At 45.1% G+C, this 19,138-nt stretch overlaps 1 protein-coding gene across 4 annotated transcripts; it reads right to left on the reverse strand.

Annotated features, from left to right (window-relative positions):
* Nucleotides 1-254: 254 nt before the first annotated feature.
* On the reverse strand, nt 255-17,722 carry LOC125705062 (tudor domain-containing protein 7B-like). Of its 4 annotated transcripts, none has more exons than XM_048971389.1 (17): nt 17,491-17,722; nt 15,744-15,951; nt 14,603-14,747; nt 12,152-12,359; nt 8,909-8,991; nt 8,175-8,398; nt 7,202-7,782; nt 6,251-6,440; nt 6,046-6,157; nt 5,508-5,710; nt 5,264-5,398; nt 4,706-4,789; nt 4,032-4,166; nt 3,460-3,570; nt 2,268-2,725; nt 1,538-1,698; nt 255-1,014 (listed from the first exon to the last, which is right to left on the reverse strand). In XM_048971389.1, the coding sequence occupies exons 2-17, from the start codon at nt 15,948-15,950 to the stop codon at nt 794-796; spliced, it is 3,258 nt and encodes a 1,085-aa protein (XP_048827346.1). In that variant the 5' UTR covers nt 15,951; nt 17,491-17,722; the 3' UTR covers nt 255-793. The 4 variants fall into 4 exon arrangements, with proteins under 4 accessions (XP_048827346.1, XP_048827347.1, XP_048827348.1 ...); XM_048971390.1 differs by lacking the exon at nt 17,491-17,722 and adding an exon at nt 17,255-17,408; XM_048971391.1 differs by lacking the exon at nt 17,491-17,722 and adding an exon at nt 17,077-17,159.
* Between the last annotated feature and the right edge of the window lie 1,416 nt (nt 17,723-19,138).

A 19,138-nucleotide genomic window follows, 5' to 3' on the forward strand; every position in this document is an offset into this window, starting at 1 on the left:
CAGGGACAGGAGACGACAGATTTCTCGTGAGAGAAAATGGTAGCTCAGCCACTTCTCTGGCCCGTCAATTGAATTATCTTCTTTAGCACCCTACTGGTGCCAAATGGAACCCCTTATTCTTTCCCAGACTTCCCCCATGATCATAACTTGTCAAGACCATCTATATTCAAATGATCAACCAAGAACATTGGGGCATACTTTTCCTCACAGCTGAAACCTTTCTTTATGGGCATGTAGCAAAACGCAGCGAAAAGTATTTTCACAAACTTTATTTTTATTTCACTCTAGAAATTCGGTCAACCATTAAATAAACCCTTCACATCAACAAAGCAGTGAAAATTCAAATACAACGCAGCCTTTCCCATTCAAGCCTCGAGGAAATAGGCAATGACCTGAAAAGCAGGAACTATATTATCCAAACATCCATAAATTAGTTTCACAATAGATTCAAGTTGCTGTAGTTTTGTATTAATAAATTTAAGACACAACAGCACTAAACAGCTGGAAGTCAAAAGGCTTCATAGTATAAAGCAAACAAAGAATTTTTTCCACCTTTATACATCTCCATGAACACAAGCTGTATATTATATATATAAATATTGTAAACTTTATGACTTTGAACATTGAGTTAATCTTAGCATGTTTAGTACTATGTGAACGGATCCACACTCTTAATTAAGCAGGAAACATCGTGGGAGAGCCTGAACTTCCTGTGTTACAGGTGCCGAGCTCAGATGCAGCTGCAGTTCAGCATGTGCAGGAAGAGGACTCTGCTGATGGGGCTCAGACTGTGTTATGCTGGCTTGGTAAGCTCCTCCGCAAACTCAGACATGAGGTCATGCACCCAGATGTCCCTGTCTTCCTGACTGGTGTCCACCAGGTACGCCACCACCTTCCGGTCCCAGGGCTGGGCTGCCTCATGCACCACCTCGATCTGGGCAACCAGTGCCTTCTTCTCCACATGGTTCCTAAACACCATGGAAGCTTCTTCTGACCACTGTAGAGGTTTTACTCCTGTGGGAATAGGGGTCAGTGAAACTCTGATCAGGAAAAGCAGATTTGCACTTACACAGTTCAAGACACCAGGTTTGAAATCAGAACTACTGTGGGGAAAAGTAATTGCTATTACTACTGGGCACCACAAGGGGGAACCCTTCAAGTACTTGCAGGCCCAACAAGAGCATTTGATAAGTAATGTTTAATATACTGTAGACAGGATGTGACAATTTCAGGTCCAAGAAATAAAAATCCAAACAATTTAACTTTCTGGACGTGCAGGGGTTCCCAACTTTGTGATGTCCATGGACAAAGATTTCATACCGTTAACACGATCTTGGTGGGGGAGGGGGGGGTTCAATACGAGCGATTTCAGAAGTCTGATCATTTCCATTTTTTCAGATGCGCAAACATGAGGGGTTATGATCCACAGACTGGGGGCTGGGGACCCCTAGAGTGCGGTATATACTAAAGCTGAGGTTAGTAATTATAGAAGGCACATAGCCATGCCTAATCACCGGACCACCCAGGGCATCCTTACCAGCCAGCTGTGCTGTGATTCCCTGGAAGGGAAGTTGGCGGAACTCGCTGATGAGCGGCTGCAGTTTGGTGCAGCTGACCAGCTCGTGTTTGCCGTAGTCCAGCTCGTACACGGACACCAGGCCATTGGTCAGGATGCCCTTCACGAGCACACGGTGCCAGCTGAGAGGACAAGAGGGGACAAAGAGAGACCGGTTTAGTATGTCACGGGGCATGGGAGCGGCTAGGAGGAGCAGGAGTCCTCTCTGAGAGGGAAAAGAAAAAGCTTAAGGGAAAACAGAAATACTACAGAGAAAAAAAAAAAGATTTTTGTTTCTCACTGTTCAGTACAAGGTTACAAAGTCATCAAAGATATTTCATTTAGAACCGACACCACTTCCTATTGGACCTTGGGTCCACGCATAAACTTCACACTGGCCAGCTTCCAAGAAATCAGGAAAAGTATTAGAACAAAATTAAGTTGGGACTTCCTCATTTTTGCGTGAAGGCAGTCTATCACGATTCAAAAACAGCAGTGTGATTAAATTCCTTGACAAGCCAAAATTTATATGCTTAATACAAATAAACATTTTAATTTATACTGATGTTGCAACAGCTTATGTTAATTGTAGGAAAGAGTGGGCTATGAATGTACATTTAGGAATGTAAATGACTGAAATATTCATGTACACCCTGTTGTGAATCTCCCCAGTGTTTGTGCACTGGTCCTAAGCCAAGAACTTGCTACTCACTTGTTCTCCACTTTGGCAGCATAGATCTGGTTCTTCTCCACATTGACTGGCCTCTCCTCAGTTTTGTTATAGTACAGGATCATCTCTCCCATCAGGACCACCAACTTGTACTGGTCCTTCCAGGGCTGCAGCACGAAGTGGCCCGGATGGCAGGCCACAGACACATACATGTCTATGTTTTGCCCCAAGGGCGGCAGCTCTAGCAGCGGGGGAAGCTGGAGATCGGGGGCGGGCTGGCTGCTCCTGAGCTGAGGGCTAGCCCTGCCATCACCGGGGAGTGTGGCTGGGCAACTGGGCTTCTTGGCAGGACCACAGCTGCCCAGAAACACATCCTTCTGATGCTTCCACAGGTCCATGTCAGCGACCTGCTGGTTGACGCTATGCCCCGTGTCATGAAAGTCCTTGGATGTGAACAAATAGATGTGCACTAGTCTTTTGGCCTCATCCACTTTAGCTATCTGTTAGGTGAAAAAGATGGTACACAAAGATTAATGTGTTCTATTTCTGAAGTTGACCAAGGCTGAATACAGAGCACTTCAGTTGCTCTGTAAGTCCTGAAGTTTCTGCAGCTATACTGACTTATACTACAGCTGACCACTGAGCGTCACCACAAGCTGCTTATGCAAATGTAATCCAAGCCACCGTGGCATTCCCAAGGACACGGGAGGCTAAATACAATGAGTCAGGGAGAGAGTGACGTGACTGGATCCTGACATTTCCAGTCACATGGTGTTTTCAGGCAGGGCCTCACAGTATCATCATAATCATGACTCATCATCCTTTATCGTACCATTGGGGAAAGAGTTTAAATGCTATCATTGGAATCACAAAATAGGTCATGAATGAACTGGTTCATTTACCAAGTAGCAGCCTCTGGTTATATATGCTAAATACTAGTGATGGCCAAATGAAGCTTCGTGAACCAAATGCTGTATTTTCTGGTACCACTAGATGGTGTTCCATGTTCAAAAAAGGGCTTAATTCATGCCACAAAGCAAACCAAGAGCGCCATCTACTGGGGCCAAAAAAATACAGAAAATAGTTCACGAAGTTTCATTTGGCCATCACTACTAAATACACATCATTTGGTTTATTTGAGGGCACTTAGTAAATATAGCCTAGCATAGATGTGATACAGATGCATTGTGGGTACAGAGCACATGCACAACACTGACATAACGGGAGTACTGGCCTTGATGCTGCACTCCGTGGAGCCCAGCACAGCATCCCTCAACCAAAGCACTGCATCTGGGGTCCAGGAGCCCACCTCGAGGGGCAGCCCAGCCAGACTGCACTTCAGAGCCTGTCGGGGAGAGAAACCCTTCACAGTCATGGCCGGGGATGGATGCGGAGGCATCCTTTCAGGACCAAAGTAACATGCCAGCACTGCTATTGCCTGTTGCTGATTACTTAGCCACAAGCGATACATACTCCAATACAGATTAAGGGATGATCATAGCCATCGCTATACCTGCTCATGAAGAGCCCAGTAGAGCTTTTGGATTTACATAATACCTCCAGAATGACTGGAGAGGCCAGAAGGTGACTGATAACCGACTAGTTTCCAGTGCCTTACTGAAATGTCCATATTTGAGTAACTTGTTCCCAAAGACCCCCAATTAATCTGATGTCACCTTAAATGACAGCTGACACCAGTCCCCCAAGAAATTGGCAAATAGTAATAAAACACAGAAAGGTTGTAATGATAAATTCTGACAGCCTGGTAATGACTGCCTAACTGGCCTCATGTCACAATCAGCTGACCTGAGGTGGAATAGCTACAAGCTCTCGCAGGAAGGGGGGCGGGACCTCTCGCAGCTCAATGACCTCCACGGAAGCAGGGACACCCACGTCCACAAACTGGATGTCCAACACACGGCTGCCATGCAAGTTGGTGATCTGGGACAGGGCGACAAGGCGCATCTCAAACTGAGTCCTACAGTGCCACTTGTACGGCTAAATTAAAACACAGTTCATACAGTAGGCTGCCTGTATCTGCAGTTTACCTCAGTCGAAAAAAAATAAAATAACAGCATGTTTTTTCATTATTTCTTCGTCTTATAAAAAGAGCATAAAAAGCCTGATTTACATTGCTCCGTTATTACTTGATACATGATAGAGCAATGAAAATTGAGAATAAAGCTAAAATGTTAGAATCACTTATTCGAGAGCACAGTACTGTATAATAATGTACAATGTACTTTATTACTACTGTATTTAATGTTGGTAATGTCTCACTGTGCGTAATTTATCAATTACCATATTACCAGCACAGGAAAATCACGGTATGGTGGTACGGAACACACCTCCCGCATAATATGAGGGGACCACTGTATATAGAATGCCCTCTTTCTATGTGCATGGGGAAATAATTGTATAAAACAATGGGTAAGCTATTTCCTCCGTGTTTGCAGTGCCCCCCCAATAGGATCGCTCACCTCCACTCGAGACCATTTGCCTTTATATCGGGCCAGACAGAATTTTCCACAGAAAGGCCTGGACACCAGAAACTCTGACGTCACCTGGCACACAGGAGATCAGGTCACACCATCAAGCGACCAAACTCGACTGTAATTCAAACACCCCCAACAGGACTTGGAAGAACATCTGGGGGCAAAAATCACCCTCAAGCAAATTGACTGCTACCATGGTGCCAAAGAAGCGACACAGACCCAGGGAAATGCTGCGTCACTCGACAGCACAGCCGGCTTCCAGCCGATCACATCAGTAAATCCCAAATCGACATATCGAACATACAATGATGAGAACTGTCTTATTCAAATTCAACAGTATGAGCTCAGCAAAATGTCACTGGTTTTTCCAGATGGGTTAGTTCCAGTGTGACCCGAGAGATTATTTTGCCTGCAGTCTCACAGCTTATTAAAGGTATTAACCCACCCCATCTGTCTATGCTACATCCACTGCCTGGCCGGCATAAACCTCTGCCAGCCTAAGACTGTGTCCTCGGTCGAGGCAAGGCTCACGACATCTCTTACCTGGGAGTGAAAGTAAGCCTCAATCTTTTCCAACATTTCTGTCAACTTGGCAAGACCACGTGACGACAACTGGCAATAAACGGTTCCATCGGAGCAAACATTGGTCACGCTGACGTGCATGTGGGTGCCGTTGACCTTCGGGGGAGAGCACATACAAAAAAAAGGCATTAAGCAACAGCTTCTAAACATGCCGTATTAAAGATTCAGGATCATCTCCCGACGTGTCACAAGACTGTCAAGTTACCTTTAAGGTGTTCTCCAAAGACTTGTCCTGCAAGGCTCTCATGCAAGCCGTGTTTATGTTGACATCATCATCTTGTGAGGTATCATATAGCACAACCAGAGGTGTGTCCCCCCGCTCCAGGATCTCAGCCAAGAGGATCTTTCCACAGGCCATGGTCTCAAACTTCTTAATCACTGGAGGCTCCTGGCAAAACGGCTCCAAGCCTGAAAGCACCCACTTATAATATTTTATAAAGGGGCTACTTCCCACCCAAGATCACAGACACATGAATAATTCAACAAGAACAGCACATCATCTAACAAAAGCTTGCAGTTAGTACTTTCTTAGAGCCCTTCCACAAATTCCAAGAAGTTAATTTTTGACTGATTTTTTAAAAAAATCAGATGAACATGTTAATTTTGCTTGAGTCTAGGCCTTGCCTCTTTATTAAACAAGCTTTGAATAAAAATATTTGAATGTTAGCACCCCCCCCAGCCCCTTGAAATTTCCACTACTCTGGTTAAATTAAAAAAAAAGGAAGACAGCAAATACAGCTCACCTGCTAATTTGCATTTAGTGGCCTGGAATGGCAGTCTGAAGAACTTTGGATGCAGGTCCAAAAGTTTGCCTGTGTTGATCACTTCAGAAAACCCATGATCGACATAATACACCTGCCAATGAAAAGGCCATAAGCACCCTGACTCAAGGCAGAAGCCGACGCACAAGCTGGAAGCGGCCCGGAGGCCGAGTATACTGGCTCTCACCTTGGCCTTGTCACCCATGACCTCACACACTTGTGCGCGAAGGAATTCCTCCTCTTCTTCAGCCTTGACGGCAGCCAGCTGACCAACAGCCAGAGATGACATGACCTTCCTTGTGGTGTCCTGACCATAGAACTCCCGCATCTCATCCTCCAGGGTCTCCTGAGCCTGGGAGTAGTCCTTACCAATAAATCTGCGAAGCAGCAACAACCATGCAGACCATTCGAATCAACAACTTCAACGGGAAATTTTGAATTAAAAACATTACCGTTTTACCAAAGTGCTGAAATTCACACTGCTGGGACCATACCACAAGGTTTTCTCCATGCATGCACATGCACGCACTAGGGCTGCACAATTGTGAAAAAAATGTGAATCACGATTCTTTTGTTTAGTACTGAGATCACGATTCTCTGTAATGATTTTTCTTAAATTTAAACATTCATTGCACTCAAACTGCAACAGGAAACACAACAAAACACGACTGTGCCAAACAAATGATTGATCCAGGATTATTGATATTGGCATATCAACTTCTGACAACGGAAAGGAAAGTGGCCTTTAAAGAGAATGCAGAATTATGGAACACTCGAGACTCGGCGAAAAGTAGGAGTGCTTGTTTTGATCTAGCTGATGTAATACAATGCAGAACCATTGTAATTCAGAAATGAGATCGCATAGAGGTATCAATCGAAATTGTGTTTTTTTATGATTAATTGTGCAGCCCTTGCACGCACATGCACGCATGCACATGCACACCAGACAGCTCATTTAAATCTACACACTCACATACTTGATAAAGATGTATGAAGTATAACATTTGGTAGCAGCTCTTGGTACAGCAATGCCGAATAACCCAGTTTTGCTGCATCACAGGTATTTGAATAACTAGCTGATCCTCATCATAACAAGCCTAACACAAATTTTAAACATGAGTGAAACTAGGGCACTTGCCTGAGAGTAACGCTGTCGGTGCTGGCCACTTCCACCACCAATACAGATGGGTATTCCTCCTTAGGAATTAGGAGAGGGGGTACAGCACTGGGACGGCGAAGGACATCTTGAGTCGTCTGTGACATGCGTTCTGGCACCACGCGATTCCGATTTTCGTCTACATCTCGCAGAGGGTACAGGATGGCCTTCTTGAGGTTGTCAGGCATTGGATAGTCAACAGTGCAGATGTCCTCCAGGACACTGAGGTCATCGAGAACATGCTCGGGGAACCGGATTTTGTAAGTCTCCTGAAAGAGCTTAGGCAGAGCGTTGGCCCAAAGCCCATTGCTGTACTTAGCTAGCAGCTCGCCCAACTTGACCTTGATATCCGGGCTTAAACCCACGGGGGACGACGGGGGAGAAGACAGTGGGGAAGCCGATGGAGAGACCCCGGGGCACATGGAGCTGGACTGCTTCCGCATGGTGGGGGATGGCTTGGGGGAAGGGGTCGAAGATGGGGATGAGCTGGGTCTGGTCTTGGGCACCTCTTTAGCGGGGTAGAGCAACAGCTCTGCCGGATTGGTGCTACATGGCTTCTCTACCTACACCAAAACAGGACAGGCACACAGGCCAAACAGCCCTGAATTTCACAAAAAAAAAAAACCTTTCATTCTTCTGATTCAGTTAATGATCTGCTTAAGTAAGGAAAGCTTGGGGTCAAATAGAGTAGCCCAGTTCCCCTCAAGAAGTTAGAGTTAAGGGCCCTTCTCAAGCACTCAAAGGTGAAATGATTTCTGTGCTAGGCACAGCATTCGAACCCATACCCTTCTAGACACAAGCATAGACTTCTATACATTGCACTGCAAGTCAAAACGATATTGCGTAAAGGAGCTTGCTTTGGAGAATTTAGTATTTTGGAACCTCATGTACACCTTTCCAGAAGGTACATTGACAAGAATAATTTAAAGATACCCTGACACTGATTCAAACTCACCATACAGACATGAGACCACTGCTCAAGGTCTTTGAGCGCCTCTGTCGGCAGCTCCTGTTTGTACAGCTCACGGTAGAGCTGAGGCAGCTTCGACACCCAGAATCCATTGCTGTATTTATTCAGAATGTCCCTAAGACGGTTCTGGACCAACTGCTGATTGTAGCCACTGGACTGGAGTGGTCTGGACTTCCCAGGAGGGACATTCTGGTTTATGTTAGAGGGAGCTGCAAGAGAATGAATAGTTTATGGATGAATAGCCGAAATATCTGAGAATGTATAAAGGGATGACTGACAAACACTGGAATTCATTTAGATCAGTGTTTCTCAGTCTGGTCCTCGGGGACCCACAGCCAGTCCACATTTTTGTTCCCTTCCAGCTCCCTACTTGGAGCTGGGAGGGAGCATAAACATAAACTGTCTGTGGGTCCTCAAGAAGCGGATTGGGAAAAACTGATTTAGATGACTGACTAAAGCAATGAAGGTTGATTGAAGACAAAATAGGAGTGACCAGAAAGTTCAAGGGGATCAAGTCCTTTTACCTACCATGATTTCTGCTGATTTTATTGCAGAAGAAAAATAATTTTAGGAGCAGGCTGCTGTCGTGCTCATAACAGGCCAATGTGATGTCACGTGTGCACACACCCTCACGCACGCACGCGCGCACACACCCTCACGCACGCACGCACGCACACACCCTCACGCACGCACACAATGTCCCATCACGTTAATCTTACCACTGGTCTGCTGAAGATTCCTGGACAGGGTCAAATTTACCTCCTTCTGAAACTTCACGGGTAGGGTTATCTTCTTGTCGTACCTAACAGAAAGAGGGGATAATCGGTTATGTGGTGAGTAGAGGTACAAAGCCACAAGTTAAGGCTGTAGCGAAAAATGTCCCACACAGCCACAGTTACTTTGTGATCTTTACTAAACCTTAGGTTGAGGTTCAAGTCTCTTTTGCACTTATGCAAGCAATGAATACGACTTACCTAGACAGCCTATTTTCTGGTGTATGAGAGAAAACTGGAGCACCCACAGGAAGCCCACACAGAGCGAGTCAGGAGGTGATTCAAAGCCCATGCAGAATGCCTGTGAGTCACATCTCAACACCCTGCCATATTTCCCCTATGCACTGTCGGCAACGTTTTATGGGCCATTTCAACAATTCTTTATTCATAACACACACAAAGCTCGGCAAGCACAATTTCTGCTTGTACATTTCCTTAAACCTAATTTACATTTGCCTATCAATTAACATTAGAATTCAGCTGGTCCACAGCAGGTCATTGGATTTACAAACCAGTGAAACCTGCATTTTAATGTGGGAGCCTCAGAGAGAGAGAGAAAGACAGAAGTGTCCTGAACAGGACATTAAATCCCTGGTTGTTCAACATGCTCTCTGCCCTTTACCCAATACTGTACTCATGACAATCTTCCAGAACTCTTCCTCCCTAGGTTGTAAAGGCATCTTTCCATTTAGCTGGTTCCCATCGGGATTCTCTAACCCAGCATAAACATAAACAAATCCCTGTATCACCAACTAACGCTTCTATGGTCTTTAAAATTAAAGTTGCATGGGGTAAAACATCCGGGAGGAACATTTTTCCAGTCCTACGGTATAACATTACCCTCTGTACAACAAACCTCTGTAAAGGAACAAAGAAATTTATTTGACAACTTACAAGACAGCTAGAAACCCAAAAGGTGCATTATTTATTGCTGATTTAGGTAGGCTTGTGGCTTTGGATACAGCCACAACTAAAGGCAGTGACTAGAAAGCCAGCTTCTGCACCGGCCCTGTGATGTGCTGATTCACAGGATATCGATACAGGACAGTTTCTCACTATGTTAAATAGAGGGATTACACAGACCCATTGTTATGCTTTCTGACGGATCTTTGTTTTTCTGCTGCTCAGGGAAATGCACCCCATTCTATCTTTCAGGCTGGATAGGGTGCCCCAAACAATATACCCAAAACAGCCAGTGAGGTCAGTCGCTTTCTCTAGCTGTGGACCGTGCCAGGCTAAAAAAGCACCCCCCCCCCCCAGCGCAGCATGCTGAATAAGCAGGACAACGGCAGTGCTGGGGGGGTTCCAAACTCATTAAAGGTGTCAGTGTGTAAGAGAGGGACTCCAAAGTGGGCCCAATCTCTGTTGGGGGGGGGCGGGTGGCAGGCGGAGGGGGTGCCATCATCAAGCCTCATTACCTGCTGTCTGGGAACAGCTAACCTTCGCTGACATGCAGAAAGTTGAATGGCAATAGCAATCTGGGGAAATCAAGCAGGGAGAAAGCCAGGAGGAGTGGACCTTTAGGTTTACACCCAGGTTATTCTCGTTAATGACAATGTAAGTCCTGTGTAGGAGGGACAAGAGCCAAGTCTGAATTTTATTAAAGTATGGCCCAGGCTGTAGTTCATTGGCAGTAAAAACCAAGTGGAAATAAAGCTTGATATCTGTATGCCCCACCGCAACAGGGACAGCTCCAACAAACCGCCCCATTTCATTGGGCTACAGGGGTTTCCAGAGCTGGGCCGGAGCGTACGCATGCACACAACACGCCAGGAATGGGGCTATCAAGCCCGTGACATCAGGAGGCAGCGCAAATGAAAAGGTCTACTTGTCAGCATTCCTGTCAGAACAGCACCATCAGGGATGCACTCCAGTTAGCCTAATGAAGACCAGAGAGGCTTTTGCAAAATGTGGCAACTTGCAAATTCCTCTCATATTACCCTGATATCAACAAATACCTCAGCTCAAAACACTCAGGAGCAAGAACTAGCATAAACTCAATATGGTTCAGCGAGACCAAGGGTCTTTAATTCCAGTCCTGGAGCTCTGGTCAGTCAATTGGACTTTCAATTCCAATCGGGCAATAAAGTAATGTACTAAGCTAATTATGTCCCTAGTTGAATTTCTTTGGCCTTCTCTTGCCGTACTGCAGCTGTCAGCAGTTCAGGAACATTAATATCAAAGAGAGTCAGGAGTTTGGAATCAACATAAGTTGGCATGGTACTGTTCATCATTCTAAAGAATAAGATACTACTGGGACATGTAGAGACACAAGCATTTTGAGTAGGTATGGGGGAAATGAAGCTTAGAAACAGGCACTTGGGGGGGGGGGGGAATGACCAAAAGCATCATAAAGCAATCAATGAGAAGCAGGCTGACAGCAACCAAACTGAAGCCTCTCTCTTCCATCACTGGAGGACTGAATGCTTGCTTTTCCATTTCAGGAGACAAGGTCAAAGAAATAATGCATTATTTCTAAGGTGCATCTGACAAAATGACTCATCCATATATATATATATATATATATATATATATATATATGCTAAAAATAAATACTAAAAAGATGCATAATAATGTTTTTCACAGGTCGATAATTGCCCACTATTTGCATCCAAGATGGACTGCACCACCGTTGTTTCGAGAGAGAGGAGAGAGAGAGAGAATTTGCCCTTGCAAATTCCTTCATTTTGCTCTGACAGGAATGCATGTGTTCACTCTGAAAAGCTTAAGGTGACAACACTAATGAAGCCAGGTATCTCCAAGTTCACGTCTAGGAAGGTTGGCATGCGATTGATGAGTTGTTCTCCTTGTATACCTCATATAATTTCATGTGTATACAGATCGTAAAGAGGAGGTCTGTACAGGCACTTAGTTGCCTGTTTTTGATGACAATCATTCTCTGGATAAGTCTTCAGAGCCTTTAGAAACAATAGAGAGCAGTGAAGCATCTTTAAATATGGCTGCATGTTTCCCAGCCCATAAGTGAGACAAGCGTAATGTAGCCCACACCCAGTTAGGGTTACTAGAGGTTAGTATTAAATCACTTCCTGTGAGGAATAACAGGGCATTTTGGCAAAAAAGCAGTAATTGTCTGCTGTAGAGCAGTCATTTAGACTATCAGATAACAAGTAGGCCTTTTAAGCTGAGGATCATCAGGAAGAGGTATTACAGACTGGTCCCTTCACTCACTTGTCACCCGGTATGGGAGGTTTCCTTATCTGAATTGGGGGGGCCTTGTTCTGGGCAGCGCTGAGCCGCCCGTCATGTTGGGTGTCCCTCGTGGATACCTGTCGGAAGTCCCCAGGGCCCCCGAGACGGCTGCTCAAGGACAGGCGTGGCATGCCCTGTCCAGCATGACCCATGTGGTCTGGCTGGCGAAGAGACGTCCTCGGCTTGGCTGCAGAGGACGAAATATAGAAGAGGACATTACATGGAGTGCTGGTACAGTATCGACAGACAACTATACTTGTGGAGAACTGAGACTCCATATAATGTAGTTAATCCATCTATTCATTTTCTGAACCTGCTTCTCCCATTAAGGTTTGCTGTGGGTTCGGAGTCCATAACATAAGTGACCATAACAGCAAGTACACCAGTACGAGAGTTATTATTATTATTATTTTTTTTTTTAGCTTGACTGGACTGTTTGTAGAGAACCTCGTGCGACAGATGCATGTAAGTGAAGGACCATAAACACCTAAAAAGACAAGTACAGTCATTTTAAGCAGTGGCACAAGATGCAATAACAGAGCACCAGCAATACATCGCCTTTAAGAGCTGACACGGTTTTTTTTTTTTTGAGGAAAAAAAAAAGCACAACAGTCTAAGGCTGCAAGAGAGAGCATGAAATCAGCAGACTGCAAACTGTCAGTCTGGCAGAAGAGAAGCCAATAGGACGGCATACCCGTCAGCCTGGTGAGAAGCTCAGACTAACCCCCCCTCCCAATATAAAAACACAAATATATCACCTCTGCCTGCCACGGTCCAACAAGTACTACCCGCTGACATACCGTCCCTCTGTGCCCTGGGGCTGGCAATCAGACAGGATGACTTTACAGTCTTGATTTATGAGCAAATTCGATAGCGCTTTCCGATGAACCATAAAAGCAGAGCGAGGGACAGGGCAGCTTGGCCCGCAGCCAAATGCTACACTGGCAGACAAGCAAGATTCTCCCCAAAGCAGCAAACACAGACATCCTCCTTTTTGCTGCATCACACCCGTTCAGAGATGTCACTACCAAGCTGTATGACATCCACAGGCAACAGCTACTGAAAGGAGCATCTAGCCCCATATCAGCACTTCATTCATTCAACTTCCTGTACACTGGCAAATTCCTCAAAGGACACTGAAATAGGACAGATTCCTGTACTAGCTATTTTCGTACCAAAAGCTGCACCAGTACGAAAAGAACTATTGCATAATGCACAGTAATTTATTAAGTTTGATTCTACTTCACCTGAAGGCACTATTCTGGCAACATAACACTGAAATTCAAAATCTGGCATCAGTACCCCAGATAAGAACGTAAACAGTCACTCGCTACTTCCTCCTTAAAACTGCAGTCCAGGAAACTTCATATTTATAGCCTCAAGTTACAAATAAAATTTAAAGAAGGTACAAGGTATGTACCAGGGTGATTATGGTGTTGATAGGTTAGACAGACTTCAACAGCAGGACCTTGATCGATTAATTACTACCAATAATCACTCTTGCAGCACAAAACTAATGTTGCTACTGTTGCAATTGTTTTTATAGTGCAGGATTACACCACTTATTTTTTAATGTGAATAATCTGTCTGACAGCTTCTTTTAAGCTGAAGTTCCCATCAAATGAGAAAATCTCCAGCAAAAGCGGTGTTGAGTCTCATCGCGGATGAGATTTTTATTAAACAGGCAAGACCCCATTCCGGGGTCCCATTCCCAGATGCCTATAATGGATCCCTAAATCCATCTCAACGCCACATACAGGTGTCATTATGAGACACACCACAGCGACAAAACGACAACTTTGAACCATTTTTTAACAACGGCTTAATTCTCCACCAGCTACCGCCCTGCGATACTTGTGCTGAGCTTCTGTGGAGTCTGAAGTTCTCTATGCAGGCGTGGTAATAAAGCAGTGGGATTTCGCACAAGCCCGTGTACCATAGCACAGCACCACAATGGCAAAAACAAGTGGCTGCAGTCTGTAATCACTGCACTCTGTGCTGCATCCCATGCCAGTAATGAGGCTGAAGAGGATACATTTGAAGGCATTAGGAGAACCGCCTGGGTCTGCCAAACCCTACAGCCCTTTCAGCACTCAATTCAAGCCATATATTTAGGCTTTTATGGACTTCGGTTCATTTAGCTCAAAATCCTATTTACAAATCTATGCTGAACCACTTGAATGCGTTTAGTTGTGTGTGTGGATCTGGATGCAGAAACGAGAGCCATCTTCACAGCAGATAAAAATAACACTCCTCTCATACATTTCTACCTTAACTCATATCAACCCAAAGCGCCAACTGCTACACAGCAGGCTCTTTTATCAGCTGATAAAGACACGATAGCATTTCAAAGCGCCATGACTGCAGAATGCACTGACAGGACATCCCCAACAGGCAGGTAGCAAAGACATACGGTAGGCGGAAGTGTACCATTTAACGTGAAGGGTGTCGCTGGCTTCACCCTCATCTGGCAGTTGACAAGCAGGGGGCGGCCTGCCTTCTTGGCGTTGCGTTGGCGGGCCACCAGCTGGGCGATGTGCGCCGTCTCCTTACATACCGCCGCAAAGCAGACCACCTGAGGAGGGGAGGTGAGAGGACCCTGGGGTTGTTACCACCACCTTGCCTTGCTGCAAGTACAGGCCATCTGGCTTTGAAAAAGTGTCACCCTCTGATCATTTCATGGCATCATTTTATCCAAACAAAACTTTAGCTATCAGTAATGAGCATTAATTTAGTAACCTTGCCCAGGGGTACAATTACAGGGTTCTCCCAAAGACTTGAGCCTACAACCTTCTGGTTACAGTCCATTACCTTAACATGCTGACTAAGAGAAACCATTACGCAAAAGAATCAGCTCCTACCCACTGTTACTGCACTGACCAGACGGCAGGCTTTGAGAATCATATGATCCGGCTACAAAAACAACAGACGCTTCTAAAAACCATCTGGATCTCTGAGAGCTACAACACACATTCTAATCCAGCATAAGTAGTAGTGAAAAAATAATGAAGAGAAAGAAAGCAGAGGGAGAATAACTTTTCTATCAGCCAAATTTAGTCATACCTTCCAGTAGTATCTTAAGACAAGTCGGAAATATGGCGTGGTTTATCTGTCTGCGAGACAGCCATCTGCTGTAAACTGTACCATTTCGCATCACCTCTAATGACTTTAATCACACCAGTCATCTTATGATCGAAACCTAAAATGGTACCTTTCATCAGTGTCAGCCATCGATTTCAGGAGGTCCCAAGCCAGCACATGTCAAGGTAGAGTATGGGGGGGTGGGGTGTTCATGCACATCTGTCTAAACCTCTTACAACACTAGGCAGCAGAACTTTCTGGAATGCCTGAGCCCTCTGTTAAAGTGACCATGTGGGAACTGGTAAGACCAGATAAACCGGTTCTGTCAGACTGAGGATCAGCTGAACCCGGGTAACAGAATGACGAGCTGGCAAAAATACCAGTCAGCCCCCTGGTCCCAACTCTGGACTGGAGCCTCGCTGGAGAACAAGGCATCTGATCTATGGTGACTCAGTGCCTGTCAGCCCAGTGGGATGTAGGTTCTCCTCACCTCTCCTGTCCGGCTACGTTCCATCTTGACCACTGACGGCATGCTGTTCAGGAAGCTGTCCAGCGAGGGATAGCCCATCTGCTTGTGAGGGATAAACTCGCCCGTCAGGGACTTGTACTCGGATTGCAGCCGTGATAGCGACACGCCATTCTTGTTGGACTGCAACACAGCCCTGAGCATCTTCTTCAACAGCTCCACATCCGACATCCTGGAGGACACCAACAACATCTCTGTGCTTAACATCTGCACTCTGTATACATACGATCAAGGCCTAGAAATCGTGTTTGTTAAACTTAATTTAATTCTTAATTTAAATAAGTGAATTTATATTATGCTCACTCTGCTTTATACGATTCATACGAGTTATATAATAACATTTCAGTTCTACTACAGGTTTTCTGAATACCTCAGGATCATACTTTCAAGCTGCTCTCGTCCTTGACTGTTTTATTTAGACCGAAATCTAGAAATTCTATTAATAAATGCTTGCACATTTTCTACATTCAACTAACTGCAATTTTTTTTCCAGCGTTTAAGTACATGTAATAAAGTTACCGACAGTTCATCCCAAGTTATTAAATATCTACCACTCGAAAATAAAACTTAGGCTCGCAGTGGGTAAAGTTCCTGTGGATCATCAAGCTCAGATTCCTCGTAGGAGCCCTGCAAACACCATACACTCTGTTATATCTAATCCCACGTCTACGCTTAATAGTCAAACTTGCTTTTAAAAAAGCTCTCAAATTAAAACGCGCAATAAAATAACTGCGCAACCGACTTAGCAATAAGCAAACTGCAGCATCGCCATAACAAAGTCTGTGGTTATTGTTAAGCAATTAGTCAAACAACTCGAACTACATCCAGCCAGCCGGCTGTCACGGTTTGTTTATTCGTAATTTACCCCTTTATGGTCGAAAAAAAAAACAGACTTCAATGCGGACGAACGAGAATAAAATGGGAAACGATTTTGTTTTTGGAGACGGAGAGAATAAAATCCTTCGGTGATCAGCGGAAACCTGTCGCTGCGTTTTGGCCTCATCCTACATAAATATATATCATTCAGTTTTGCTAGGGCGAGTCCAGGACCAGAATATTGCATAATAACGTGTATACGTCCGAGAAATGAAACTATGCTGTAAACGAAACCGAAAACTGATCATTATTATAGCTATCGGTATTAAAGAAATCAGTCACTTTAAGCGCGCGGGCTGTCCATAGAAATGTCAGTTGGCTTAATTTGAATATAAATTTCTTCTTTCTGGGTTGGTTTTTGCATAATTAGTTAATTTGACCCAATTTCGCAGGACTGGAAGTCGGGAGACTGAGCCTTTACCGTCTCTCGGAGGCGAAGGCTTCCCTCCGGTGTAAATGCCAGCAGCTCAGGCGCTAAGAAGCGACGCACTTAACGGTCAATATTCGATAAATAACGAATACAAGTGCGCCGATATAAAAGAAATTTTAAAGTATCTGTCCGAGTACGTCTCGGTACCAGCCCGCCGCTCTGCGCCTACCTGTCCCGTTCGCTCAGAAGTTGAGCCGCTCTGACTCACACTGCCAGCCCGGTTACCTGCGCCGGGTAACTGGGACTCTCGGTACCGAAGACGCTAGCCTTCCGCCTCCCTAGTGCCGTCAGTCTGCGGCGGCGTCAGCGGTACCACAAACGGGCGTGTCGGACCGCAAGCGCACGCGTGTGTTTCGGTGACTTAATGCGGCGGGCCGTCTGAACACTTTCGCCAAACTTTCTCACCTGTGGTGGGGCCCGCGGGGGGAGACGCACTCCCGTCACTTTTGCTACGGTTGTCAGGCTCGCCTCGTCACTCGCCGGCTTGTTTGCCGTCTCCCGTCGCACTGCTCCGCAGACGCTCACTTCGGCCGATTCACCGGCGCCTGGCCGAACGCTGTGAAGTAGCCGCCAGAGCGCAGGCGCTGCACTGGCACTGCGGCAGCGGGCGGCTGTTACGAATCGATCGCCGCGTGAATGGCCGGGTTGCCAACTCTCGCGCGTCCGGCGCGACACTCTTGCAGAAATCTTACAGCAAATCTATGCTATTCCATTATAAACCTAAAATTAGCCACATCAAAAGCGCTGGGGTAGTTTGTAAACCCTACGGACTGTTTACAAGGTAATAAAACTGTTACATACAAGTAAATGCGTGTGCATGTGTTTGCAGACTGGTCTCGAATTGAAAATTTCACTCCAGCCACCTGACCAAAGTTGGCAACCCTGGAAATGACCACACCGGCCGAGCCCACAGTGCAGCTGAAAGCCCAATACCGGTAATCTTCGCGTAATCTCACTATGCTGATGATAACGAGGATGAGTGGAGAGCAGAGACGCTGTAATATAACCTAGATGGTTTTAGGTTTAGATTTATCTGATTCTAATTAGATATAACCTCTGAGTTACTAAAACCTTAACCGATTGTCTGTTTCAGGTTAGCAACTGAATTATAGTTGCACTATTACCTATAAATTCATAGCAATCAAACTCTTATCGGTATATTCTCTTCACACAACTTAATATTTAAAATAATGTGAATGACTTACACTTCAAATAGTTCACCTTCATTTAGGCATAGCTGGTAAAGTAGTTCTTCAAATCTAGTAGGCAACTGTACACGCGTACATTTATGTACTCAGAAGAGAATTTTATCCTAAGCAGGACTGTGCAGAGACTTTTCGAGGAGTAGGCGCTCGCCCAGTAAGATTTGTCAACTGGGGAGGTTCCCTCGGTAAGATCTGCATGATCAAAAACGCACTTGGCATCAGGGATGTCGTGAGGGGGCTGTTAGGATGATTCCAGGGAACCTAGAAAATTTGGAAAATAACTGGATTGGTCTGGACTGGGGGGGCCCAATATGATATGGCTTCACGGTGCCCAAACTCTTTAGCGAGGCCCCTGCTTTGTATAATTTACCAACCAGTGGGGGAGGGAGTGTTATGTGAGAAGCAACCAGTTTCTGAAACTATTGGGGTTAAGGTCTCTGCTCAAAGACCCAACAGTGATTGGACTACCCTGCCAACTACAGGATTTGAACCCACAACCTTCTAAACAGGGGCACAGATCCAAACACACTACCCATTTATATTGTTGCATTACACAAATGCCAGTAAACATGTCCATGTCCTTATTGGTAGCATTTCAGCCCATGTAGGTGGTAATTGTACATGCCGACTGTGAAATCATTAAACACCACAAAAGGTGTGTTTCAGTCACTGGTGCTCTGACTGAATGTTTAGAAGGCCATATGCAACTCAGTGATAAGATAAAGCACTATAGCTATATATGCAATTATGTTACATAATAAAATATTGCCAATTATGCATATTAACTAATATTATCTACATTAGATAAACAAACTAGAAGGCAATATTCAAATGATGAAAGATTAAAT

The sequence above is a fragment of the Brienomyrus brachyistius genome, chromosome 12 (assembly GCF_023856365.1).
Source record: "Brienomyrus brachyistius isolate T26 chromosome 12, BBRACH_0.4, whole genome shotgun sequence".
NCBI lineage: Eukaryota > Metazoa > Chordata > Actinopteri > Osteoglossiformes > Mormyridae > Brienomyrus > Brienomyrus brachyistius.

Coding starts and splice junctions, on each gene's coding strand:
- LOC125705062 (XM_048971388.1), bottom strand. Junction 6,158..6,250: donor TCATGGGTGACAAGGCCAAG/GTGAGAGCCAGT, acceptor TTTCATTGGCAG/GTGTATTATGTCGATCATGG. Junction 4,167..4,705: donor GCAAATGGTCTCGAGTGGAG/GTGAGCGATCCT, acceptor GCCCTGTCCCAG/ATCACCAACTTGCATGGCAG.